General features: G+C 39.3%; 1 protein-coding gene across 1 annotated transcript in view; it reads right to left on the reverse strand.

The window, feature by feature from the left end:
- The window catches only part of LOC108994642 (protein CHROMATIN REMODELING 5), a 53,113-nt gene extending 27,530 nt beyond the window's left edge, over positions 1-25,583 (reverse strand). The window contains exons 1-10 of the mRNA XM_018969929.2: positions 25,243-25,583; positions 23,470-24,344; positions 23,302-23,369; positions 18,585-19,022; positions 15,232-15,456; positions 15,009-15,092; positions 10,063-10,122; positions 9,848-9,951; positions 9,446-9,497; positions 2,257-2,320 (exon numbers count right to left, since the gene is read on the reverse strand). Coding sequence (XP_018825474.1) covers positions 2,257-2,320; positions 9,446-9,497; positions 9,848-9,951; positions 10,063-10,122; positions 15,009-15,092; positions 15,232-15,456; positions 18,585-19,022; positions 23,302-23,369; positions 23,470-24,217 — 1,843 coding nt within the window. The 5' untranslated portion in view covers positions 24,218-24,344; positions 25,243-25,583. The remainder of the gene's footprint in view (positions 1-2,256; positions 2,321-9,445; positions 9,498-9,847; positions 9,952-10,062; positions 10,123-15,008; positions 15,093-15,231; positions 15,457-18,584; positions 19,023-23,301; positions 23,370-23,469; positions 24,345-25,242) is intronic.
- Between the last annotated feature and the right edge of the window lie 1,621 nt (positions 25,584-27,204).

Consider the following 27,204-nt stretch of genomic DNA (forward strand, 5'->3'; position numbering starts at 1 on the left):
TCACACGAAATCCCCACACAACTCTACAATTCCTCCACCTTTTTCATATCCCAGTCAGTACGTAGAGGAGGCATAATACTTATCGGAGAAGGGTCCTCCCCAGCAGGCTCCTCACCCACTGATCCAGAAGGCTTAAACAGGATCAGCGATCCTTCCCCTTCCACATCCCCTTTCTCCATCTCAGTCCCACTCTCTAGAACTACTAGATCCTCAACTACAAGCACCTCTTCTCCCTCCATCGGCATGTTCTGTGGCAACCCAGAACTTGTCGATCTGTTCTGTTTCATCCCAAGACTCACCGATGTGATCTGTGTCTCGCCGACAAGTTCTTCATTGACGTACTCCAACCCATCACCTCCTATATTTTCGTCCATAGTTTCCCCCTCTTCTCCTTCCGGCACCTGCAAAGCCACCACAACCAGCAGAGTGCAAAACATAATTTCACCCTCTTCCTCCTCCGGTGACATCGCCAGCTCTGATGCACCACCAGATGACTCGCCGAGGACCGACGACAGTTTCTATGCAAGGGGTGGTGCCGACGTGCTGGCCTCCCCCAAACCTCTCGATACGCCGAGATGTCCATTTCGGGCCATTGCCTTCCAAACCCATTACGGGCCTTTCACCAAGTCCGGCCCATACTCCAGCAAGCCCATCCCCCTATGATTCCTTCCTACGAGCCCATCCCCACCCCTTTACGCCCTCAACACACCGTTTCAATCCCTTCTCAAAATCCACCTCAACTCACTGTTTTATCTCCACCCCTTGATCCTCCTCTACACACCATTTCAAACCCATTATATTACAGTGCAATTCAGCTATCTGCGATTGCATCTCTGACAGAGCCCTCAGAAGACTTTCTTTCCTTATTAAGGCCAACAACACCCCTGCCACCATCCCCACTACGCTGAGCCCCTGCAGAAGCGGTGACAACATTTCGCAGGCCAGAGCTAGCTACAAGACCTCGAGCAAAGGCTTGCCTTGGTTTCTGCAGAACCTCCATATGCGACCGAGGAGAAGGTTGCGTTTGCTTCGTCGCTGCCATCGTCACTGGCGGTGCCAACCCAGTGAACGTCCTTCTCTGCCAACCTCCCTCAGTACCTCCACCAGTTTTCTCCACCCCCTCTCATCTGTGTCTTCAGGAATGAAAATACACTCTCACCGACCCCCTGTTTGTATTCCACCAAAGCCATGAACACCCCTTGGGAGTTGGAACACCTTTGAGCTATGAAGCTTCTATCTCCTTCACGGTGGGCTGTATAAAACTCCCTTCTACCCCATCATCAAAAATTCCTCCAACACCTTAGTGAACCATTGTGCCATGGTTAACTCCAAACGAAGATTTTTCACTAACTTTCATCCCCTTTCAGTGATGAGCACCCATCGACCATCTCTTACTATCTCAAATGCCTTAAGTTCAATAATCACAGTATTCAACAGAACCATCTCCCTTCCCATACGTGCAAGAATCACTCAATCAAAAACCCATGGATAACATCTCCAACCAACTTACGAAAAAATGAAAAGAGTGTAAGAAGAGAGAATTGGGAAGAGAGAAAAAAAAAAGTAGGGCACTGAAATTTAAACTTACCATACTATGTTATTTGAGAAATTCCTCTCAGTTGTTCAGGTAAATGAAGCTAAAGTTAGATGAGTTGAATTCTAAAACCAAGATAGTCAATGCAAAACCTCAACGTTGAGAGTGTTGTGGGTGCTCGGCTTCAGCAGCCGCAGCAAAAAGCAGTGGTAATAAGAATTTTATTACCAAAATATATATATATTGTTAAAAGATATTGTTAAAATATACTAATAAGTAATATATACTAAATGCAGGATTTTAACAAACATTTTTTTTTTATAATATCCAATTGATTTCAACTTCCGCAATTATCGTAATCTTTGACATGTATGATGGGCATGGGAAAATATGCTAATGCTCCAATGGATGATACCCAAATTAAGGACAAATAAATTGTACAAATTTTCTGTTTTTATATTTTTAACAATACACCAAATGCAGAATTTTATCAAATATATAATAGACAATATCCAATCAATATCAAGTTTGGTGTGAATGAGTCAAATAATTGATCTAGTGAGAAGCAAAATAGTGTAACTCTAACATAAGACCACAAAAGGTGTAACTTAAACCTAACTGTATTCCAAAATACTACAAGTGTAACCAAATATGTTAATCTAATGGATTAGGTTTAACACATGTATACAAAGACCCAAAAATATACTAAAACATAAACTAACCTTTGCTCTTCTTGCGCTGGAAATCGACCATTTTTCCTTGTAGAGCCAGTGTAGCTTCACGAGCCTGCTCACATATAGCAAAATTATAAACCATTATTTGATGTGAAATGCATAATTTATGTGTTTGGGTGCCCATGCAGTTGTACACATTTGACATGGTAAAAACAAAGCTTAAACTTCATCTCTCAAAAAGAAGAAAAAAACAAAGCTTAAACTTCAAGGTTAAAACTCAAAAGAGAGCAATGAGTAACATTTAGGCCTCGTTTGTTTTCACAACTCCTCTCAACTCCTCTCATCTAATCATTACAACTTTCTCAAATTCCCACACAAAATAAAATAAACAATTCAACTTATTTAAATTCCAAAACAAAAATAATATTAAAAAAATATATTATAACAATATTTTATTTAACTTTTAACTTTAATCTCAATTCATCTCATCTCATCTCATCTGCGAAAACAAACAAGGCCTTGGAGGGGAAGAGAAAAGTGGGAAGAATACACAAAAAATATCAATTGGCATGTGGGTCAGGCGTTGGGAGAGGAGTTGGAGGATATTCTTTACTGCCAATTTCTTATCTTCCATTGAAATATTTGGGTATACCTTTAGGTTCTCCGTTTGAATCAAGGGCACTTTGCAATGGGGATAGAAAAAGGTTGGTGACTTGGAAGACCTCGATACGAAAAAGGATGAACACTGACATAGGTCAAAAGAATTGTATCTAGTCCCTGAACTTATTTTTACCATGCCTGCGGGTATGCAAATAAATTGGAAAAACTATAGCGTGACATTTTTTTTAATAAATAAAATGGTTTTATAAATGAGCAAAAAGGTGTTTTCTTTTTTTTTGATAGGTAATAAGTAATTCATTGATAGAAAGATAGGCATAGCCCAAGAACACTAAGGGTATACAAAGACATACACCTATTTAGGAACTAGAAACAGTTAAAAGGAAATCATGGAAGCTGGAACCATTGAAATCTAAAGCAATGGTCCATAGAAACAAAGTCTTCCAGAAAAAACTATGACACACTTCCGAGGAACGTTCATGATCCTCAAAAAGTCGCTCATTTCATTCACTCCAAATACACCAAAAAATACAAACAGGGACCATCTTCCATACGGCTGCAATCTGTGATGTCCCAGTGATCCCTCTCCAACATGCTAGAAGATCAACCACCCTGTCTGGCATTACCCATGCGACTCCCAGTTTGCTGAAAAAATAATTCCAGATACCTCTAGCAAACTCACAATGTAAAAGTAGATGATCCACCGTTTCACCACTATTTCTACACAAACAGCACCAATCTGTGATGATGAAACCACGTCTTCCAAGGTTATCAATGGTCAATATAGGATGCATACAGGATGCATACAATATATACACATAGTTAGAATGAAACAAAGAGATCCATCTCCAATCATGTTCTGCTAAAATAATTTCACTTCTCATTGATTGGAGCCATCCAAAATCAGCAAAGTGTCTGCCACCGAAGCATCCTTAGCCCGGGCAATAGTGAAAACAACCGGTAAATCCTACTTAAGGGGTTGATTGCCACACCACAAATCGTGCCAAAACTTTATCTTAAAGGCATTTCTTTTTTTATGACGTGGAATCTTGGAAACCATGCAAACGCAAGATGTCTTTAAACTGAATAAACTCCGATCGTGTAATGCATCCCTATCACACAGATCGAGTAAATCATATCAGCATTTTACTAATAGGACGAGGCCCCTAGAAATTGTTTGCACCCAAGGGTTCGAACCTTAAACCTGGAGGGCACATACCACCAAGACCAAGGCCCTTACCACTTGAACCAACCAACCCCTAAGGATTGTCTTAAAGCCATTTCCCACCTTATATCTAGTGAATTTCGAGAACTATCTCCCTAACCCCTTCGAATATTCTTCCAGAATCCAACCCCAAAGGTCGCATTAATCTCATTAGAGTACCAATCCCCCTATTAACTACCATATTTCATTCCTACCACTTTCCTCCACAAACTCCCTGATTTCCATAGCCCCATAACGACATCCAAACAAAGAACTTTCAAAAGGATTCATTCTCTACATCCCAAACCTCTAACTAGTATTGGGGATAGAGGTTTAGGGATCAAATCTTGGCTAGACTCAAATGGGGAAATTCCCATTCTCCACGCCAGATAAAAAATCCTTTTGTAATATTTCAACAAGGTTAGCTATGTTGGCTAGATGGGGAAACAAGGGCAAAACGTGTGTAACTTTGACCAACTTGGGTCTTATTTGGCTTCTAGGGGAGCTACAGGCGGAGTTCTTTTAATGTGGGATAAGAAAGTGGTGGAGGCGGTTGATGAGTGTATTGGGAATTTCTTGGTCGCTAGCTTATTTAAAAATGTTGAAGATGGGTGGGAGTGGGCTTTTGTAGGCATTTATGGGCCAAACATGGATGGAGATAGGAGAAGACTTTGGGAGGAGTTGGCGGGTCTATACTACTTATGAGATGTGCCCTGGTGCATGGGTGGGGATTTCAATATTATCAGCTTTCCCAATGAGCGATCGGGGAGCTATCGAAACTCCTTGGCCATGGAGGAGTTCTTTGAGTTCATACTTGATTTGGACCTCATGAACCTTCCCCTTGTCGGGGGCGAGTTCACATGGTCAAATAGTCGGGGTTGGTCCAAATTGGATAGGTTCCTCGTCTCTCCATCGTGGGAGGCTCATTTTCTGGAGTTGTGTCAAAAAAGATTGCCCCGAGTCTGCTTAGACTATCTTGTTAGACTGTGGAGGTGTTCATGGGGGACATCAGTATTTCAAGTTTGAAAATATGTGGCTAACAGCTAAGGGTTTTACAGAGAAGGTTCGTTCTTGGTGGTGTTCTTATCAGTTCACAGGTACTCTCAGTTTCATTCTTGCAGGTAAGCTTAAGGCTTTGAAGCAAGATCTAAAAAAGTGAAACTTGGAAGTCTTTAGCAACATTGATGACCAGAAGACTACCCTCACAGAGGAGCTACAGGAGTTAGAGGGGAGGGAATTGTTGGGAGACACCACAGAGGAGGTATTATTGAGGAAGAGTTCGATTGTGACCGAACTAGAAAGAGTGTTGTTGATGGAGGAGACCTCATGGCACCAAAAATCCAGGGCACGTTGGTTAAAGGAAGGTGATAAATGTACGACATTCTTCCATAAAGTGGCTAATTCACATAGGCGTAGCAATGTTATAGAGCCACTTCACTCAGGTACTCAAGTGCTCTCTTCCCCCTCTGAATTAGAAAACCATGTTGTACATTATTATGAGAACCTCCTCACGAAATCAGCTTGCTGGAGGCTGAAGCTTGATATTTTGTTGTTTGAGTCTATTGACCCGCAGAGTGCGAGTTGGTTGGAAAGATCTTTTGATGAAGATGAGATTAACAAGGTTATTTGCGGCATGGCAAAGGATAAAGCACCGGGTTGGGATGGCTTTTCGATGGGATTCTTTCAAGCTAGTTGGGATATTGTGAAATGTGATGTTATGCAGGTTTTCTTTGAATTTCACTCTTTCAAGAAATTTGATAAATGCCCCCACGTGACGTCCATTGCCCTCATACCAAAGAAACAGGGGGCTACGGCAGTTGAGGATTTCGGCCCCATAGGCCTTGTGAGTGCCGTGTACAAGATCATTTCGAAGGTTCTTGCAAATCGGCCAAGCCCGGTATTGGAACAAATTATTTCTAAGCCTAAAAATGCATTTGTTCAAAGAAGACAAATCCTTAATTCGGTCCTTATTGCCAATGAGTGCTTGGATCATAAGCTACGGGAGGGAGTTCCGAGTATTCTATGCAAGCTTGACATAGAAAGGCTTATGATCATGTGAATTGGGAATTTCTTTTATAATTGCTCGGGAGGTATGGCTTTGGTGATAGGTGGATTTCATGGATTCGACATTGTGTCTCTACTGCTCGCTTCTCAATATTAGTTAATGGCTCCCCTAAGGGTTTTTTTAACAGTTCTTGTGGATTGAGGCAATGGGACCCATTGTCTCCTCTACTTTTTGTTATCGTTATGGAGGCACTTGGTCGGATGGTGAAGATTGTTGTGGGTGGTGGTTTGTTATCTGGATTTTCGGTGGGTACTGGTACTAATGGCTCTATCTTAATCTCACATCTCTTATTTGCAGATGATACTCTCCTTTTTTGTGAAGCGGATCATGGCCAGATTCAAAATTTACAAGCACTTTTGTTATGCTTTGAAGCCGTTCCGGGGCTTAAAGTGAACCTTGGTAAGTCCAAGATGGTTGCAGTGGGTGTGGTGCCTAGTCTCAATAGCCTGGCGAGCCTATTGGATTGTAAACTGTCATCCTTGCCTATGAAATATTTGGGCCTCCCGTTGGGAGCGACTTTTAAGGCTAGAGCGATTTGAGATGGGATTGTAGAAAAAATAGAGAAAAGGCTGGCTAGTTGGAAACGGTTATATTTATCGAAAGGGGGTCGTCTCACCGTAATTAAGAGCACGTTATCTAACCTCCTCACCTATTTCTTCTCTCTATTTCCTCTGCCTGTAGGGGTGGCGACTAGGATTGAGAAATTATTTCGGGCATTTTTGTGGGGGGGAATGGGGGAGGAACCGAAAATCCATCTTGTTAAGTGGAAAAAAGTTTGTTCTCCAATTTTGAATGATGGCTTGGGAGTGTGCAACTTGAGGATTTTCAATAAAGCTTTATTGGGGAAATGAATATGGAGGTACCACTTGGAGGGGGATTCACTGTGGAAGGAAATTATAGACTCTAGACACGAAAGTACTTGAGGGGGCTGGTGCTTCAATGAAGTGAAAGGGGGTATGGCATGGGCTTATGGAAATTTATTAGGAGGGGATGGCAAAGTTTCGAAAACCATATCCATTTTGTGGCTGGAGAGGGCACCAGAATCAGGTTTTGGCATATATTTGGTGTGGAGATTGTGCTCTTGATAAGCGTTTCCAGATCTCTTTCATATTGCAGCCAACAGGGATGCCTCCATGGCAGATCTAAGGGTATTCTCTCATGGTTCTCACCAGTGGAATGTCCTATTTAATAGGGATATTCATGACTAGGAACTGCACATTGTTTCAGAATTGTACACACTATTGCTTTAGTTTTCTGCTATTGTACTTAATGGGAACAATGTTCATGATTTTTTGTCCTTAATCTATCGTTCCTAGAATGTATTTAGGTGTTCTTTAGTATGCTCCCTACGTACACAGGCTATGCCTATTTCATTCATATCAATGAAATTTACTTTTTACTGATCAAAAAAAAAAAAAACTTTGACCAAGTGCTCTTTATTAATTTGCCCTAAGCATGAAAGTCGTAAAACCTCATCAAGTCACCTTTTATCGCATCAGAATATGCTTGGAAAAAAGTGTTGTATAACCATTCAGACCCAGGGTCTTGTCTCCATTCAAAGTCTTTACTACTTCATGCACCTCATTCTCAAAAGGTCTTTCCAACCAATTCGCTTCCTCTGCACCTAGAGATTCAAAATGAAATCCATCCAACTCATATTCTATTCATTCATTTTGTTTTTAAAGTAAAACTTTTATTCTATTCAACCATTTGCATATAGTTTGTCTTCAACATAATGGGCACCGAGTTAGAAATTTTCAGGTTTTAATGAGACTTTACAAGGCAGGTGGTGATGCCATCAAGTGCAGAACAGGGTTAATCTTTGGGGAGGGTGGTTGATAAGAAATATGGGGTCTCCAAAGAGGTTACTGTTCTTAGAGGCGCCTATTTAGTTTATGGAAGAAAATTTGACACAACTGGGGAAATATTTCCAAGTTTGATAGGTTCAAGCTAGGGGAAGGCACCGGAATTTGCTTGTTTCACCCTATTTTGTATGGTGATACTCTTCCAAACGAAAGTATTTTCTAAACTTCTTTCAGATTACATAAGATATAGATGCAACAGTGACAACATATGAACTTGTCTACTTGAAAATAACATTGGAAGCCAAGATTTCTAGTAGTGGGAGAAGATAAAGATGTAATAAGGAACTTATCAAAAGAGAAAAAGAAAAAGATGCAACAAGGAAGTAGAATATATCTTTTTAAAGTTGTTTTTGTTTTTGTTTTGGTTTTTGTAAAATTTTTGGTTAGGTTTTTTACATTTTACTGAAATCTAGATAAATAATCAGATAAAAAGTTGAAACGGATCATTTATTTTTTAATTGAATTTTGGACAGAAGTTCAAATTTTTCTGAAAAGCCAGTTAACCAAACATGGTTGTAGACTCTAGTTTTTTTTACATGTACACATCCACTTTATTAGGGTTGTGCCTTTTATTGAACTTTTTAAATGAAATCTATTACCTTACGAAAACAAAGAAAAGATCAAGTTAAAATGTTTCAAAACCGTAACTTCAGTTATGGATGGACCAAAAACCACGAATCTGATGACCAGATAATTAATTTTTGGTTATATCGTTGACCACCAGAGTATTTGAAAGACAAAGGCACCCCTACAGGCAATCTTCTTTGTATGGACGGCGTCCTTGGGGAAAATCCTCACACCAAACAACTTATGGAAGCATCGAATCATTTTTATGGATTGGTGTGTGTGCAAAAATGCATGGAGAGTCCATTGATCATCTACTACTTCATTGTGAGATTGCCATGACCTTGTGGAATGAATTCTTAGCTCTGGTGGGATCGGCTTGGGTGATGCCAAGAACGGTAATTGATCTCCTAGCTTCTTGGAGAAAGAGGCCTTCAGGGCAACTCTTAGATTGCAACAATATGAAAGATGGTCCCAATATGTCTATGGTGATCTATTTGAGAGATAAACAAAAAAAGTTTCGAAAATCAAGAGCGATCAGGGAATGAGCTTAGAAATTTCTTTTTCAATACTTGACTCCATTGGTCAATTGTAATTGATTTTAGTGGCACAAGTTTTCATAAATTTCTTGTATTACTAAACTAGCATGCATAAGTGATGCTCTTGCATATGTCTCATATACTTGTGCTCTTGCCTATTCTTATGATCAATAAAATTTTGTTTACCAATAAAAAAAATATAACAAAAGCTAATTTCAATTCAACTTGGAAATAATATATTGCGATCAAGGCATGGGCACTGCTTGTTCCCTCCACAATTAGAAGACTACGCAAAGCAAATAAGCTAATGGATATGTTGAAGATATAACCTTTTGCAATCATCACAAATTAAATCTAGAAAGAGGATTAGAACACATGATACCTTGTACTCATCAATAGCGTCTTGAGCAAATGCAATATCTACATCCTTCTCCCTAAAACAAAATATAAATTTAAAGTATAAGCATCTCCAGTTTTAATAATCTCAATAAAAACGAACAACCCAATCTCATTCAATACATTTTTTGTTTAATAGGTAAGCTCTACACGCACCCAATAGACCTAAAACGCAGAATTACACCCTCTGCCCCATTCATAAGGGGGGAGGAGACCACTTGAGCTACAGCTTATTGGCCAACGTAGCAGACTAGACACCAATATAAATGTTGTTGATACACCCTCCATCATATTTAAAATGAGTAAATAGAGGCCATGATAAGCAAGGAAAAGCAGGAAACATAGCACCAGGAAGACACTCATTACACAGATTTCTAGTCTAGATTACCATGTTGCTTCAGCATAAGATAGTCCCTGCCACTTGACTAAATACTCTGGTATCACATTGCCAGAACTATCTTTATTGATTCGGTCAGCAAATATTCTCTCCACCTGAAAATGCATAAGCCAAACCAATTACAAATCCCTCAAATTGAAAAAAATAAATATTTACCAGAGCAATGAAAGTAAGGAAGAAAAAAGATTCAAAGCAGGAAAAGAAACCTGACTGTTCTGCTTGATGAGATCCAAGTCCATTTCCTTGCTCACGTCATTTACCTCAATCTAACAGGTACATACAGAACCAGAAAAAGAAAGGATAAATGAGCTACCTAACACAAATGAAATTGTTATTCTGAATGTAAACCTCATTAGGATAAAGAAACTGAAATATAACTAGAAGATTCAAACAAAAGGAAAAAGCATATTGATAAAAAGAAGCATGTCCGTTCCTTATTATTGCTAGAGAAACAACCCAGGCGAAAGAAAACTGAATATGACAATTTTATGGATAGAATATGACATAAATATGGAAAACACTCACATCAGGATCATACAATGACGAGGAACCAATTATGAAAAGAACTGATGAAGCTACCATCAAGCAAAATGTCTCATTTCTCTACTCCTAATAACAATAAATTAACTCACAAGATAATCCATTCCCAGCTTTCTATAATGTAAGCAGAGTTTTTCTTTTGTCTTTCCAATTGTAGCATCCCAATGTAGATGATTCCATTTTGGAGCATATCCAATCCCATAAAACTAAAAAATAATAAATCTTAGCACAGAAAACAACCTCAATCTAAGAGGTAAGTTTTTCCTAGGTGAAAAACACAACACAGGGAGCTACAAATCTTATGTAATAAACCTAAAAATATTTTTGATAAGTAAGAAGAAATTTGATTGATATAAAGATAGGCATAGCCAGGTACACCGGAAGTATACATGTGAGTACACCAAATTAAGAACTAGAAACTGTTACAAGAAAATCATGGAAGCTAAGACCATTTAAATCTAAAGCAATGGCCCACATAAACAAAGTCTTCCAGAAATAACTCCTAAACTCCCATCTTAAGAGCCATATCTCCCACCCACACATTATGCCAAAAGCTGATTCTACTGCCCTCCCCCAAACACAGCCTAGTATTACTAGAAAAAGCCCCCCCCCCCCCCCTCCCCCTTTTCCGTATATACTTCCATAACCCCACACCATATGCCCCCTACCCTCATTAGAACACTAGCCCCCCCTTGCACTCCCATACTTCGCATCAATCACCCCTTTCCTTAAGGCTTCCCTCTCGTGATTATAACACCATAACCATTTACCTAATAGAGGCTTATTAAAGGCCCTCACATTACGGACCCCCAAGCCACCATCACTCATAGGAGTACACACTTTATCCCATCCAACAAGATGAAATTTAAACTCATCAACTAGTCCACTCCACAGGAAATCTCGCTAGAGTTTCTCAATCCTAGAAGCAATGCTCACTAGGAGGGGAAATAAAGACAAGAAATATGTGGAAAGGTTGGATAGAATGCTTTTAATAAGTGTGCTCTGACACCTCCTCAGTAAGTACAATTTTTTCCACCCGGCCAGCCTACACTCTAATTTCTCCAACACCTCCTCCCAAATTGTTTTAGCTTTAAAAGTTGCCCCCATACTTCGCATCAATCACCCATTTCCTTAAGGCTTCCCTCTCGTGATTATAACACCATAACCATTTACCTAATAGAGGCTTATTAAAGGCCCTCACATTACGGACCCCCAAGCCACCATCACTCATAGGAGTACACACTTTATCCCATCCAACAAGATGAAATTTAAACTCATCAACTAGTCCACTCCACAGGAAATCTCGCTAGAGTTTCTCAATCCTAGAAGCAATGCTCACTAGGAGGGGAAATAAAGACAAGAAATATGTGGAAAGGTTGGATAGAATGCTTTTAACAAGTGTGCTCTGACACCTCCTCAGTAAGTACAATTTTTTCCACCCGGCCAGCCTACACTCTAATTTCTCCAACACCTCCTCCCAAATTGTTTTAGCTTTAAAAGTTGCCCCCAATGGAAGACCAAGGTACTTCAACGGCAGCAAAGAGACCACATATCCCAATATGTTCGCCAACCCCCTAATATTTCTTACATCACCCACCGCAACCATCTCTGTTTTAGCAAGATTTATCTTTAACCTGGATACCGCTTCAAAACAAAGTAAGATAGCCTTCAAAGATTGAATATGTCCTGCATTATCCTCACGAAACAGCAACGTATTATTTGCAAACAAGAGATGAGAAATAATGATAGAGCCATGTTGGATAGCCCCCGCTGAAAATCTTGAAAAAAAACCACCCTCTACGACAGCCAACACCATTCTACTTAGAGCCTAAATCACAATGACAAATAAGAGTGGTGATAGTGGATCGTCATGTCTTAGCCCCGCGAACTATTAAAGAAGCCCACAGGATCACCATTTACCAAAACCGAAATGCGAGCTGTTAACACACAATGCCTCATCCACCCCCTCCATCTTTCCCCAAACCCACATCGACGTAGCAAATAAAACAGAAAATTCCAGTTGACGTGGTCATAGGCCTTCTCCATGTCCAGTTTACATAAAATACTCGGCACTCCCGACTTAAGCCTGCTATCTAAACACTCATTAGCTATAAGAACCAAATCCAATATTTGTCTATCTCTTACAAAGGCATTTTGAGACTTGAAAATAATCTTATCCATGACTGAGCTCATCCTATTGGCAAGTACTTTGGAGAGTATCTAGTACACACTAACCACAAGACTAATAGGCCTGAAATCTTGCACCTCTATTGCTCCAACCTTTTTAGGGACAAGTGCAATAAAAGTAACATTTTAAGTTTTTCTCAAATTTTCCAAAAGAGAAAAATTCCTGAAAAACCTGCATAACATCCTCTCTCCCCACCTCCCAACAAGTCTGAAAAAATGCCCTAGTAAGGCCCAGAGCTTTATCCTTATTCATTTTTCTAATTACTAGTCGAACCTCCTCCTCAAATGGTCTCTCCAACCAAGCCATACTACTTTGATCTATGACCTCAAAAGCTAGACCATCTATTGTAGGCCTCCATGCATAAGGTTCCGACAACAATTGTTCAAAATGTCCAGCAACATGATCTTTTATTACTAAAGATAAACCACCATCTATGGTCATGGACTCTATGGCGTTAAACCTTCTATGTGAGTTTGCAACTCGAAGAAAAAACATTGTACATTTGTCCCCCTCCCTAAGCCACAATGCCCTTGACTTTTGCCTCCATGAATCTCCTCCATTAGAATCATCATTTCTAACTCTGAGATTACTTGACCTTTACGATCATTCTCATCTTCTACACCCTCCAAGCTTTGTAATTCTTGGAGGAGATTCTTTTTCTGTAATGCTACATTACCAAATACCTGTTCATTCCATGTCTTCAAATCCATCTTCAAAGCTTTCAATTTTCCAGCTAATACCTTGCTCAGAGTGCCTTGCAATTGATATGAGTTCCACCATTGCCTAACCAATTCCACAAACTCCTCCGTTTTAACCACATATTGAACGGCCTTCTACCCCTAGAATTCCTCCACAGTCTAATGTTATGGGAAAGTGATCAGAGCATATCCGAGGAAGTCTTTTCTGACATAAATCTGGAAATTGCATTTCCCATGAAGGAGATGAGGAATCTGTCCAGTCTAGACCAGGCTTGGTTATTAGATCAAGTATATTCACCTCCCATGAAAGGTAAGTCCATGAGTTCCAGCTCAAATATGAGATCCGAAAATTCCAGCATAGCATGATGTTGTCGCCCCTCCCCCGATCTTTCGCTGGGAAATCTTGTCACATTAAAATCTCCACCAATACACCACAGAACCTCCCACCAAGCCCATCCCCACTCCCTTTACTCCCTCAACGCACCGTTTCGACCCCAACCCCTTATCCTCCACAACTCACCGTATCAACCCCTCCCCTTTATCCTCCTCTACATACCGTATCAGACCAGATATATTGCTTTGTAACTCAACAACTTGAGCTTGCATCTCTAACAGAGCCCGAAGTATAGTTCCCTTTTTAAGGCCAACAACTCCCCTGCCACCATCCCCACTACATTGCACCCCTGCAGAGACTACGACACCACCTCGCATGCCAGGGCTGGCAATAGGTCCTCAAGCACAGTCCTTCCTTGGTTTCAGCAGAGCCTCCATATACGACCACTTCGAAGGCTGAGCTGCCGTCGTCGCTAGTGGTGTCGACCTAGCAAAATGGCCTTCTCTACCAACCTCCCTCAAAACCTACACCAATTTTCTCCACCCGCTCCCATCTCTGCCTTTAGGAATGAGAATACAATTTCGTCGACCCCCCTGTTTGTATTCCACCAAAGCCATGAACACCCCTTGGGAGTTGGAACACCTTTGTGCTATGAAGCCCCTGTCTCCTTCTCAGTGAGCTGTATAAAACTCCCTTCTCCCCACCTTCAAGCAATCCTCCAACGCTTTAGTGAACCACCATGCTGTGGCTAACTCCAAGCGAAGGTTTTTCACCAACTTCCACCCCCTTTCAATAATGTGCACCATCGTCCATTTCTTATGACCTCAAATGCCTTAAGATCAATAATAACAGCATTCAACATACCCATATCCCTTCCCGTACTTGCAAGAATCACTCACTCAAGCTCCCATGAACAACATCTCCAGCCAACTAACGAAAAAATGAAAAAGTGTACCGAGAGGGAATAGGGAGGAGAGAGAAAAAGGTTAGAGATGATTTTTTAAAAAATGTATATATATATATATATATATAAATAATTAAGATGAAATTGCATGAGAAAATAATTATCTTAGGTTGTAAAGATTTATAGAGAGACATATTCATTTAGGGAAAAAGTCACATTCACAGAGCATAGACAGTTTCAGAAATTGCTGTGTTTCTCACTGTCACTGGATAAATTCTAATGTCATTAAGAAAACAACCAAAGATGCTCATGTATTACATATTGCTCACATGACACATTAGTTTGCCCATTTCGTTTCAGGGAAACAAGTCAGTTCAACGCCAACATTCTAAGCATATGATTATAATTAATCTTAGAATGCAAATAAGACAGAACCAGAAAGCATTCTCTGTAAAAAGAACTCAGATAGAACCAAAAGGCAATATTACCTCTTCGCGTGAGAATGTCTTCCTGTACCGAACATCCTCCATCACTTTTTTCGTGTAGTTTAAAACCTTCTTAAAACCACTAAGCTGAGGACCCCCACATAGACAAAACCACAAAGCTACATAAGTGAGGAAAAATTGACAACACAGTGCAGAAAACAAAAAACACCATCCATAAATTTCTCAGCCAATGGGACAAAAAAACCAAAGAAAAGAAAAGGTATACATGTTGTAGCTCAGAGAATGACTTCCACTGACAGTGCAAATGTGATTGACCTTTCCATTTTATCAAGAATTCCGTCTCATTCCAATCTTGCTCAGTCTCATACAACTGGCTTAACAAAACAGGCTCTGTCGATCTATTGTTCCTAGCAGCATCTTCGGCCGTACCCTTTGGCTGATGCCATAGTACCTTCTCAATGGAGTCACCATCTTCCTCTTCAATTTCCTCCTAAAAGATATAATTCAAAAATGTAAGATGTTACCATATCCCACAAAAAAAACATATGAAATAATTCCAAAGAAAATTTATGAGTGAACTACTGTATACAAATCAAACTAACATATGCACACCCAACAGAAAATAATATCATAAGAGAAGAGTCCAGGATTTAATCAATAAACAATGGCACTTCACTAATGAGTGCAAAATACAGAACTAAAATTTCAACTCCAAATAATTTCCCATCAATATCCTTGAAATATTACTTTGTTGGCAAGGTACCTTCCAAGCATTTCTACATTTCAAATTTCAGCCCGACCACACGAAAAGATAAGCCCACAAATATATGTGGAATAACTACAAGAATAGAATGAGCAGCTCGAGAGATTTTAAATAGTACACAAGAGCTTTGAAAGTCTAAACATAGACACCAAGGCTAGTTTATACTAATCCGAACTATTTCCAGAAAGCAGAAGACACTAGTCAGATTAGTAGACCTCTAATAATAATGGTCTATATATTACTTCTTCTGACAACTACGCTTTTCAGAAACCAGGTTGGATCTGTGATTCATCAGCATTTCTTCCATTTGATAAAATCCAATGCTAATAAAACGTCTTATATTCGTGAATTGAGAAAAAAAGTTATTAGTAAATGGAGAAAAAAATAATAATAATTTGACCACTTCTCAGCTAGAAATGCATATCCAACATCTATCCTTCACTAATTTTAAATGTGAATTCCTTTCCATACATTTATTCCAACTAAAGGGTACTTACAGTGGTTATAAAACCCAATTCAGATGTATCCAGTGCATTCTCATGTCCAGCACATTTCCATTGCTACACAATACTCTTAACACGTCATGCCCATTAACCATACCCCATTCTCACTATTTTTTTACAACAAAATAAACAAGACCCTAAGCAAAGGGCTTCATATGCGGAGGCATTTCAAATTGCCAAATCATCCAAGAAAGGAGAAAAGAGCTAATATATCGCACCGCTATTGTACCAACCCAAATAAGGTACAAGCCACAACTGGGCACATACTCCAAAAGACTATATGTTACAGTTGGAACCACTTGCAATCATTATAAAGGGAAAGAACCTCTCATTCTCAAGCAATGTGAGATCTCATTCACCACCTTTTTATACTCAATATGTGGGAATACAATCGACCCCCTTAAATCCCTAACATCCTCGTCAGGTCATTCCATCATACATAGCACAGCTCAAGTCTCACACTTCTGATTGAGATTGGCTCTGATACCAATTGTAACAACCCAAGAAAGCTCAAGCTACATCTAGGCCTGTACTCCAAAAGGACTAGTCAATGTTACAATTGGAGCCTCTTGGAATCAATATAAAGAATATGAGCTTCTCCTTCCCAAGCAATGTGGGATCCCATTCACTACCCTTTTATACTAGATTTAAGGTATTAAACCTATAGGCAAGAGAAAGTTTGCAAAAGTAGTTGAATGACTAAGTATGCACAAGTTTGTCCGTTTTCTTTCTTTAGGACATAACTGTGGACTATTCACTCAGCACAGCCTTCATATAATCCATAGTGAAACACCAACTCGCATATATTCAAGGCTACTCAAATCTGTTTAACCTTGCCACATCAATCCCTCATCTATTATCAATGGATCCATCTCAGACTCTATTTTCAAAGTTGATACGCTCACTGTATGCTCAGAAAAATCTACCAGCAAAAATTAAAACCCGATTCAAAGCGCAAATGCTAGCATGACCACTGATGGTAATTAAGATGAAGGCTGTGCTGAGTGAATGGTCCACTCAGGGAGACCAAAGTACAAAAGGAGTATGGATTAGAAACATATTTTTTCTATACATAGAAACATCATATTAGAAAGAATAAGAAAATAAAATAAATCTGGAAAAAAAAGGTCGGAGGGACTTAAGATAGCTGCCAACCAACAGTATAGAGATCTAAGGAATAATTCCTTTAGCTCCCCCTTATTCTTCTTGCATTCTCGAAGCAGCAATCATTCCACTCCCTCCAAATACACCACAACGGGCAAATTAAGATCATTTCCACAAAGTCACACTTTGTAAGCTACCAAACCTACCATTCCAACAATGAAAGAGATCCACCACCCGTCAAAGTATGATCCAACTCAGCCCAAATAGGCACAATACCGCTTACCAAAGAGTACTAGCCATCTCACAACATAACAAGTGGTGAATTGTTTCTCCAACCCTTCTTACACATATAACACCAATTTATGACTGTAATTTGTCGTCTACGTAGATTGTCTAGCATGAGAATTTTCCTTAAAGCCACCTCCCATGCAAATATCACTGCTCTAAGGGACCGGCACCAGCAAATCTGTTGTCTCCAAATGTTCTTTCATGCAAATATTTAACACTTCTCATCAAATGTGCTAGAGCACTAACAATCTATCAATAGTTTTTTCTCTACTTTATTTCGCGTGACTTCTAATTTTAAATCTTTCATGGAAACACGTCCAGATTTGCCAGCACTATTTTGCAACAAAATTAAGCACTAGCCCATACCTCAGCAAATATCAAAATATAACTACACATTTAGGCATTTTTTTATCATAAAAAAGAGAGGACCCATGCATGGAGAACAAACAAAACATGACAAATCTACTTTTCATTATTGAAATACTGAAAACCAAATTACTGCTTCATTGAATCAAACTTCTGCTAGGAATTATGATGTAATCTTCCACTGCAAAGTAACAATTTGATTAGCAGCTAAAGAGTAAAAAGACCATCCTATAGAAAATCACAAAGCAACAAGAATTCTTATGTAATAACCCACTCCCCTTAAACCCCCAGAAAAGAGGGGAATATAGAGGCATTTGCCTATAAGGTACTGTGCTCAGCCCATAACAAATCTTGGCATGCTTACAATTATTTTAGCTTTCATTAATGTCAGATACAAACTGGGTTGCCATAAGAAAGAGCCCTACAAGCTATGCTACTCCTAAACTGCCCAGCTAATTGTCTAAAATTTAACCCATGTAAACAATTCAAAATTTAGATCAAACACATCAAGTAAAATAATATAAACATAAGGGAAAGCACGAACATAGGTCAAATGAATACATGGATTTTAACAATACAATAAGGAGATCGCACCTTTAGGGACTTTTTCTTCTTGCCTTCATCAACTTCTTCACTTTCTTCACTTTCAACATATGATACCTTTCGAACGGACCTACTAGAAGTGCGGATCTCGCTGTTGCGTCCAGATGTATTTGTTGACACAGTGGACTGCCCACCATTTTTGCGTAGATTTACACCTCTCCTGGTCATGTTTTTAAAATCCTCATCACTCGCACTGTCAGAGTCATCTGGTGATGACTCTTCCTCTTCAAATGACGATTTCACTCTTCTTTGTCGATTAGATGCACGATATGATATTCGTTCTCTAGTGGACCTTACATTGCGTCCACTTTTACCTTGCTGTCTACCCTTAGATTTCTTTGCATTAAAGGAATCATCTTCATTTGATACTTCTAGATCATCAATGCTGTCATCCTCCTCATCAGAATCTTCACCATCCCAATCTTTATCCTATATAATCAAAATATAAGTTACTAAGTCTGCAGAGATGTCCGATAAATAAAAGTACAAGAAGGAAAAGAAAATCATGAAACAACTCCACATAACATATTAGTATCAAGAAGGAAATATAACATAAGATAAAGCTGACTTATATGAACCCTTTTTAGATAACAAAAAAATCACACTTACATGGTTGATGGCATGACAAGCCAGTAATACTGACTAAACAACACAATGTTAGAATTTTCCATTGCTCTTTCTAGTCCATTTTCCACTTTTATTTTACAGCTCACTTTAACAGAAAATTTCAAGGTTTTTGTACTATATTTCCTCAAAGCATACAGAATTCACTGCAAGATTAACAAAATTTGGGAAACAAGAATTATGTACGTAAATTTTCATCTATAAAACTTGTGCATGTTTTGAAAAGAACGGCTTAAATAACTCTTCTGTTAGCAGGAAAACAGGAAAAATATTTTTTTTTTAATAAGTAAAACAGGAAAAAGATATTGCAAATAAAGGCAACTGAAATAGATCGAAGTCTAAATCAGAATATTGGTCTTTGACTACAAAGTAGTAGTTCAAGGAATTAAATACTTCAGTCTTTTAATCCTGAGCATCGTTGTAGAAATTTAATAAAACAAATGCACATGTGTCAAACAATACATTAATTAACATAAGCACCCAAAAGTTATGGAACAAGATGGTAACTGGTTTCATCTTAAACTACAGAAGACTAGCTGATCTCCTAAGTCCTAAGAAATTCTAACGGTATAAAACCAAAAGCACATAACAGTATAAAAGTTTGAGAAGAGTTTGAATGCCACTTTTATTGCCTTAATTCCAAAAAGAGTGGGTGCTTCGGAGTTGAAGGAGTTTCGCCCGATTAGCTTGGTAAGTAGTGTCTATAAGATTATTTCAAAGGTGTTAGCAAATAGAATGAGCAAAGTGATGGGGAAGATCATTTCCAAATCCCAAAACGCTTTTGTTAAAGAACGACAAATTATAGATTCGGTGTTGATCGCAAATGAATGTGTAGATAGCCGCATGCGGGAAGGGGCTCCGGGGGTCCTTTGTAAGTTGGACATGGAAAAAGCATATGATCATGTAAATTGAAATTTTCTTTTGTATATGCTTAGAAGATGCGGTTTTGGTGATAAGTGGTGTGGCTGGATAAGTCACTGCATTTCAACAGTTCGCTTTTCTATTCTTGTTAATGGGCAGCCTTGTGGGTATTTTCCGAGTTCTAGAGATTTGAGGCAGGGGGATCCCTTATCTCCCTTCTTGTTTGACATTGTTATGGAAGCCTTGAGTCGAATGGTGGAGGCAGTGGTAGGAGCAGGATTTATCTCGGGATTTTCAGTGGGAACCAATTCTAGTGGCCCCTCTACTATATCACACTTACTTTTCGCTGATGATACCCTCATTTTTTGTGAGGCTGTTGGGGAACAAATTCAAATTTTGAAGGCTGTCCTGCTATGTTTTCAAGCCATCTCGGGATTAAAAGTGAACTTAAGAAAATCGGAATTGGTACCGGTGGGAGAGGTTCGTAATATTCATCACTTGGCTAAATTTCTAGGGTGTAAAGTTACATTTCTGCCCATAAAATATTTGGGTCTACCATTAGGGGCATCTTTTAAGGCCAAACACATTTGGGATGGGGTGATCGAGAAGATAGAGAGGAAGTTGGCAGCTTGGAAAAGGATTTACTTATCTAAAGGGGGTAGGATTACTCTTATAAAGAGTACTCTCTCTAATATTCCTACTTACTTCCTATCTTTATTCCCTTTACCAGTTGGTGTGGCCAATCATATTGAAAAATTATATAGAGATTTTCTTTGGGGAGGCTTGGGAGAGGAGACCAAAATTCCCTTAGTAAGCTGGAAAAAAATCTGCTGTCCGATTGCTGATGGAGGTCTGGGTACTCATAGCCTATGTAGTTTTAATAAGGCATTGTTGGGGAAGTGGCTATGGAGATATCATGGGGAAGAGGAAGCATTGTGGAGGGGGGTGATTGATCGCAAGTATGGTAGTGATTGGGAAGGATGGTGTACCATGGAGAGTAGGGAATCGTATGGAGTGAGTCTATGGAAGTTTATTAGGAAAGGTTGGGGTCGCTTCCTAAAACAAGTTAACTTCTCGGTTGGTGATGGTTCAAAAATCAGATTTTGGTCAGATGTTTGGTGTGGGGATATTGAATTGTATCGAGCATTTCCGGTTGTTTTCAGGTTGGCAACTAATAAGCAAGCTTCAGTTTCCGATGTGATGGTATCTTCCAATGGAGTGGTGCTTTGGGATGTAGGCTTCTCCAGATCTGTCCAGGATTGGGAAGTAGAGGAGGTTACTGATTTTTTTAGACAGTTGTATTCAGTGGTGTTAAGAAGACAGGGCAGGGACCAACTTTGTTGGAATCAAACAGCCTCTAAGAAGTTTACAGTTCGGTCTTTTTATAAAGTGATACTAAATCAGCACCATATTGGCTTTCCTTGGAAGAGGATTTGGAAGGCTCATGTTCCGTCAAGGGTGGCTTTTTTTGTATGGACAGCAGCAATAGAAAATATTCAGACTATTGACAACCTGAGGAAGCGTGGAATGATTGTTGTGGATTGGTGCTTTATGTGCAAGAAAGAAGCGGAATCAGCGAACCACCTACTACTTCATTGTGAAATGGCTAAAGTGCTATGGGATGGTGTGTTTGGAAAGGTTGGGCTGTGCTGGGTTATGCCAGAAGCAATGGTCAATTTCCTAACATGCTGGACTAACTTTCAAATGCATACTTGTCCCCAAGTGGCAGCTGCTTGGAAAATGTTGCCTTTGTGTATTATGTGGTGTATTTGGTGGGAGAGAAATGAGCGGTGCTTTAATGATCAGGAACGCAATAGAGATGCATTCTGGAAGTTTTTTATAAGCACTCTAATTAGCTGGTTCTCTGCTATTGTACTGAAGGGAGGGGCTGTAAACGCATTCTTGTCTTCGTTTTTCTAAGTTCTAGAATGTATTAGGTGTTTCTTGTGTATACTTCCTGTGTACTCGGGCTATGCCTATTACATTGTTATTAATAAAGTTATTACTTATCAAAAAAAAAAATAAGCCCAAAAAAAATGACACACGATAATGTAAGGCCTGATGGTTGCAGGGAACAACTGCAAAAATCAAAATCAAAAAATAAAAATTACAAAATAATAATAATTATAATAATAGAAACAAAAATGAAAAAGACCTCAACAATGTCCCAACCACCAGACATACATCATAAAGAGTCACACCAGATGTTCAGCACATCCCACAAGCAAAACTTCAGAAAACTGATTAAATTAATATATCCCAAAAACAATTACATAGACCTATTAGCTACAGAATTTTTCATTTTAGCATTATAGTATTACCAACTACAGACAGTTACATAGGCCACGGATATAGCTATGTATGGTCCCTCTGTGCTTAATGTGGCGTATTTTTTTTTTTATTGGCACCGGGTGTCCGGAACAGCATCCCAACTAATCCTAGGGGTGCACAGGCCCTCGGCAATGAGTTTCCCGCAAGTGCACCTCAGGTAATTCAAGGGGAAAATCCCTCGGTCCAATGGCCCCTAGAAATTATTTGCACCCAAGGGGATTTAAAAACTTAGACCTAGGGGGAGCATACCCCCAAGCCCAAGGCCTTTACCACTTGAGCCAACCTCTAGGGGTTAGTGTGGCATATTTGGTAATAATGCAATGCTTAAAATTTAAAAGAATGTGAGAGGACAGTGAAAAAACTAAAACCCACAAGTATTCAACAATCTCTTTGCTTGATGGCTGCTCATAATAGCTCCCAATCCTCCAACTCATTAGAGATCATTTTAAAGAATGTGAGAGGACAGTGACAAAACTAAAACCCACAAGTATTCAACAATCTCTTTGCTTGATGGCTGCTCATAATAGCTCCCAATCCTCCAACACATTAGACATCAAGGATTTTTGCTCTCTTTTTCATGCAAGAGGGATGTTTCATTTTATATATTTCCTGTGTACTTGGGTTGGTGCGGCATCTTCAATTTTAATAAGATATGCAATACTTTTAAAAAAGTTTTAAAAAATAGAAAATAATTAAAAAAATAATAATAAGACTTTGAGGAAGGTGCAGCAGCTTTCACAAAGCAACCTATCGGACATAATACCAAATTCCTACCTGAAATTTAAAAAAAAAACAAAAACAAAAACAAAAGAAAAACTGAGAAGTAGAAAAGGCCAGAAAAATGATAATGAACTAATACTCGGTGCAACTACAATAATGCAATCAAAATAACCTTATTCCCAGTGCGACCACTTGTTACACCTGAATCAGGCTCGAAGTCAGCATCATCGGGATCATCCTCTGCATGCAGTAAAACAAAATGAATTCAGCACCAACTCTGTGAGTAGAGGAATAATATAGCCATAATCTCAGAGACAACGCAAAAATAAAAAATAAATACCATCTTCCTCATCCTCTTCTTCATAATCACCATCGGCATCAGCATTATTGTCCTCATCATCACCATCATTGTCATCATCTTCATTGTCATTAAAAACTCTAGAATTTCTTTTCACGTGGCTATTGCTGGCAACAGGCTTTGATTGTGGTCTAGAAGTTAATCCAATAGACTGTTTAAACCCTCCATAATGCATCGAGTCTCTCTGCTCTTCCCCATCCTGCTCATAATATTCATCAGATAACATCTCATCTGCAGGGACATCAGAATGGCCCCTCTGACGCTTGCCCAGTTGTTTTTGCCTATTTTCATCTTCCGACTCCAATCTATCTTCCCTGCCATCTGATGAATTGTCTTCCGATCCTTCTGCCTTTCGAGAGTCAGAACCACTTTTAGAATCCTGCCCAGAATCAGAGCCACCCCGAGTCAAAGGTTGGCAGTCCTTCCAAAAGGTTGAACCCCATTTTCCGGCCATGGCGGTTCTCCTTCCAGAAGGTTGCAAATTCGATGCTCTCATGTTAATACCATCGTCAGCAGCTCCTTCATTTTGCAGCCTATTGACACCATCCAGTTCACCTTCAATTTGATACCGAGCGTCCATATTCATATCAAATTCTTTTTCCCTTGAAGTAGCGTCTACATCCCCATTCACTACTGAGATCCGAGTTCTATCGATACTTTGTTCCTGGCCTTTTTCTTCCAGGACACCCTGAGAAACTGTTTCATTAGTATAGTTCCTGAAAAAAGCCATCCTTTCACATGGAACCCCAGATGAGCGTATTTAACCCAGTCCCCTTAGTACAGGGAGTAAAATTTCACGCAGATAGAGCAGTGAACACCTAGTGCTTCTGTTGTTTCCAGAAATGTCTCTAAAAGGTCTGAGTAACAAGCAAGTAAGAGTCTGGTTAGTATAATCCTCTCTAATTTTCAGGAAAACAGAAAAAAATACATTTCGGTCATTACTCCTCGACACTAAGAAATATAGTAGGTGTGTCAAAGCTTAGTAACAAGGAAAGCATAGCTATAAGACTCCACGTGGTTGCAGATAAAACTTGACGAAATGGAAGGAAAAAAATACTGGCTCTCATTTATCAGCAGTGAATGACGGTATTACTCTAATCAACTAAGCAGGTAGTTTTATTTAGCTCAGTTCAATAGGCTTCCGAGTTATGCGTCTCAAATAATGATTGATCATTGGCTCAACTCCATTTTCTTCTTGCTTTCCCTACACTTTCTCATCAATCAAACATTGCAATACTTCTCCAAGAGAGTGAAGAATTAACCAACCTTCTTTGATTATTCCTAGACCTAACCTATAAAATAAATATGGTCCGGAATAAGTGCTTAAAGCAGTTCAGATGAAGAACGCCGAACACACTCGAACTTCCACGCATTGCGATGAAAAATTCACGAAAACCGGATCCAAATAATCGACAAATTCAAGAACCCCAAAAACCCAAGGTACAAACAAATGAAACAGAGCGAGCAACAGATCAACGAGCAAATTCTCAAAACCACAGGAAATCAATCGCTAAAACACCCATAAAACTTTGACAAGGAAAACCCTAGAGCAAGCACGGGCCCTTAATCGGGGACCCGAAAACCTAATTACACAATCGAAATCGAAATCGCCGGCGAAAAGAGAAGCCAGCGACTGATACCAAACAAGACGCTCACCTTTCCGGTACAGAAAAAGGGATAAAAAGAGTTCGACTAAATAGGTTTAAAGTGAGAGAAAGATGTGGGGGCCGCGCGGAGGTTAACAATCAAGCGCACCTTGTTTAACTTAGACTAGCCGGGGACTAAATCGCCGGCGAAGAAAAACAACGGAATTGGAGTACCCGTTGAAGTATCGGATTCGGGTCTACGGGGCGGATTATGCAATATAGGCGGCAGCTAAGATGCGCCGGTAGATTAACGGTCAGATGGAAGAGGAATGCGATGAGAGGCGGGCTGTTTTGGGATTAATCAAGGACGAGACGACGGTGAGGGTGGTGTGCCAGAAAGACAGGGGGAGAGAAAATCCTTTTTGTTTGTAGAGAGAGAGGGTATTTGTTTGTAGAGAGAGATAGGGTATTTGGGGGACAATTTTTAGATTCGGAGGGTAAAGAGTTGGAAAAGGCTAAGGGGACTACTGCAGATTATTTTGTGATTTGTGATTTATAGACTCCCATTTACTTTTTAAACTTCTACCTCCCTTGCCCTCGCCCACGTTTCTTCAAGTTTTTATCATCTTTGTGGTGTCAATCCAGTCTGTATTTTATTATTTTTCCCATTATTAATAATTTAATTAATTACATTTATAAATTTAAACTAAAAAAGGACTCCATCGTTGGTGCATAAATGTAAAAACGTCACTTTTTCTTGGTAGAACTTATTTGCACGAAATTTACGTACTTAAAACTTATACCAACATTACTCATTAAACAATATAATACGTATATGTAATCTTATTATATAATAATACAAATCTTTTCAAACAAAATTAAAATATAAATTAAGGACTCTATTATTTATTAAGAAAATGCTACGTCCACCAATCAGTTTTCTCGCTCCCTCTTACCGCTATACATGGCATGCCACGATATAAACCTTCAAAAATTAAAAAAAAGTAAAGCTTCATCCTCCTTCAAGCTTCATCTAAGCCAGAGGAACCATTTCAAATTTTGACTTTGAAAAACTTATAACCTCATTCGCATTCAACTTCGTCTCTAAGCCAGAGGAACTCATTTCAAATTTCATCATTGTCTTCGCATTTCATCTTCAAGCCAGAGTTTTTTGTTTCGTCTTCAAGCCTTCGGAGAAACCCATTCTGCAAACCAGTTCGCATTTCATCTTCAAGCCAAGCCTCTATTTTTGTCTTCAGAGAAACCCATTTGGTCTTCAAGCCTCCGTCCATCCCACCAAAGAGAAGCACAAGTCCAGATTACCATAGGTGAAAAGCCAGATCAGATTAGATTGAAATTATTGGAGAAACGATTTTCTTTTGCAGCAAGAGATGAACAGCGAATCATTGAGAACAGACCACAATGAAGTGGAGGAATTCTTGATTTATGGGGTGATATCTCTCAAGCGTATCTATCACTATTCTGTAGCTTTTGTGTGTTTGGGTGGAACATGGAGAGACTTGGATTTGGAAACATGTATGTTCATATAGCGACTTTTATTTTGTTTTGTATGGCGCCTTTCTGAATATTCACCTTGGCTGTTGTAAATATCGATAATGACACTGTTAGGGAAGCTCTAGTTGTTATTGGGCTTGTTCTTTGTGCATTTGGTTTACTCTTGAGATGGTAATTAATATTCCCAGATTTCCTGCTGATTTCTTTGTGCATAGGGGAAGAAGTTGTGCTATGTTTTTGTGGGGCTAAAACAGAGGTATTCGGCTTGTTGCAAGCACAGTTGAACGTGGGGCTTGGGCGTGTGCTGGTTTGGAGGTATGGGTTGCTTTACGGTGGAGAGGAAAAGGCTATGTCTAGGCAATGGCGTCAATTGTTGGGGTTTTCTTTCCTCGATGACTAGCTTTGGGTTGGAGGGGATGACAAAATGGGAAGGGAAAAAAAGAGGAAATGAAGAAGAAATGGTGGCGGATGGAAAAACGAAATGACTCTGAATGGGAGAAGTCAAAATGGTAAGTGAGGGAAAAAAATGCATGTCACGTCAAGCGAGAAAAAAAAAAGGGAAATACGAACAGTGGTTGTAGCATTACCCTATTTATTATTATACGACACCGCCCAA

The sequence above is a fragment of the Juglans regia genome, chromosome 14 (genome assembly GCF_001411555.2).
Source record: "Juglans regia cultivar Chandler chromosome 14, Walnut 2.0, whole genome shotgun sequence".
Taxonomy (NCBI): domain Eukaryota; kingdom Viridiplantae; phylum Streptophyta; class Magnoliopsida; order Fagales; family Juglandaceae; genus Juglans; species Juglans regia.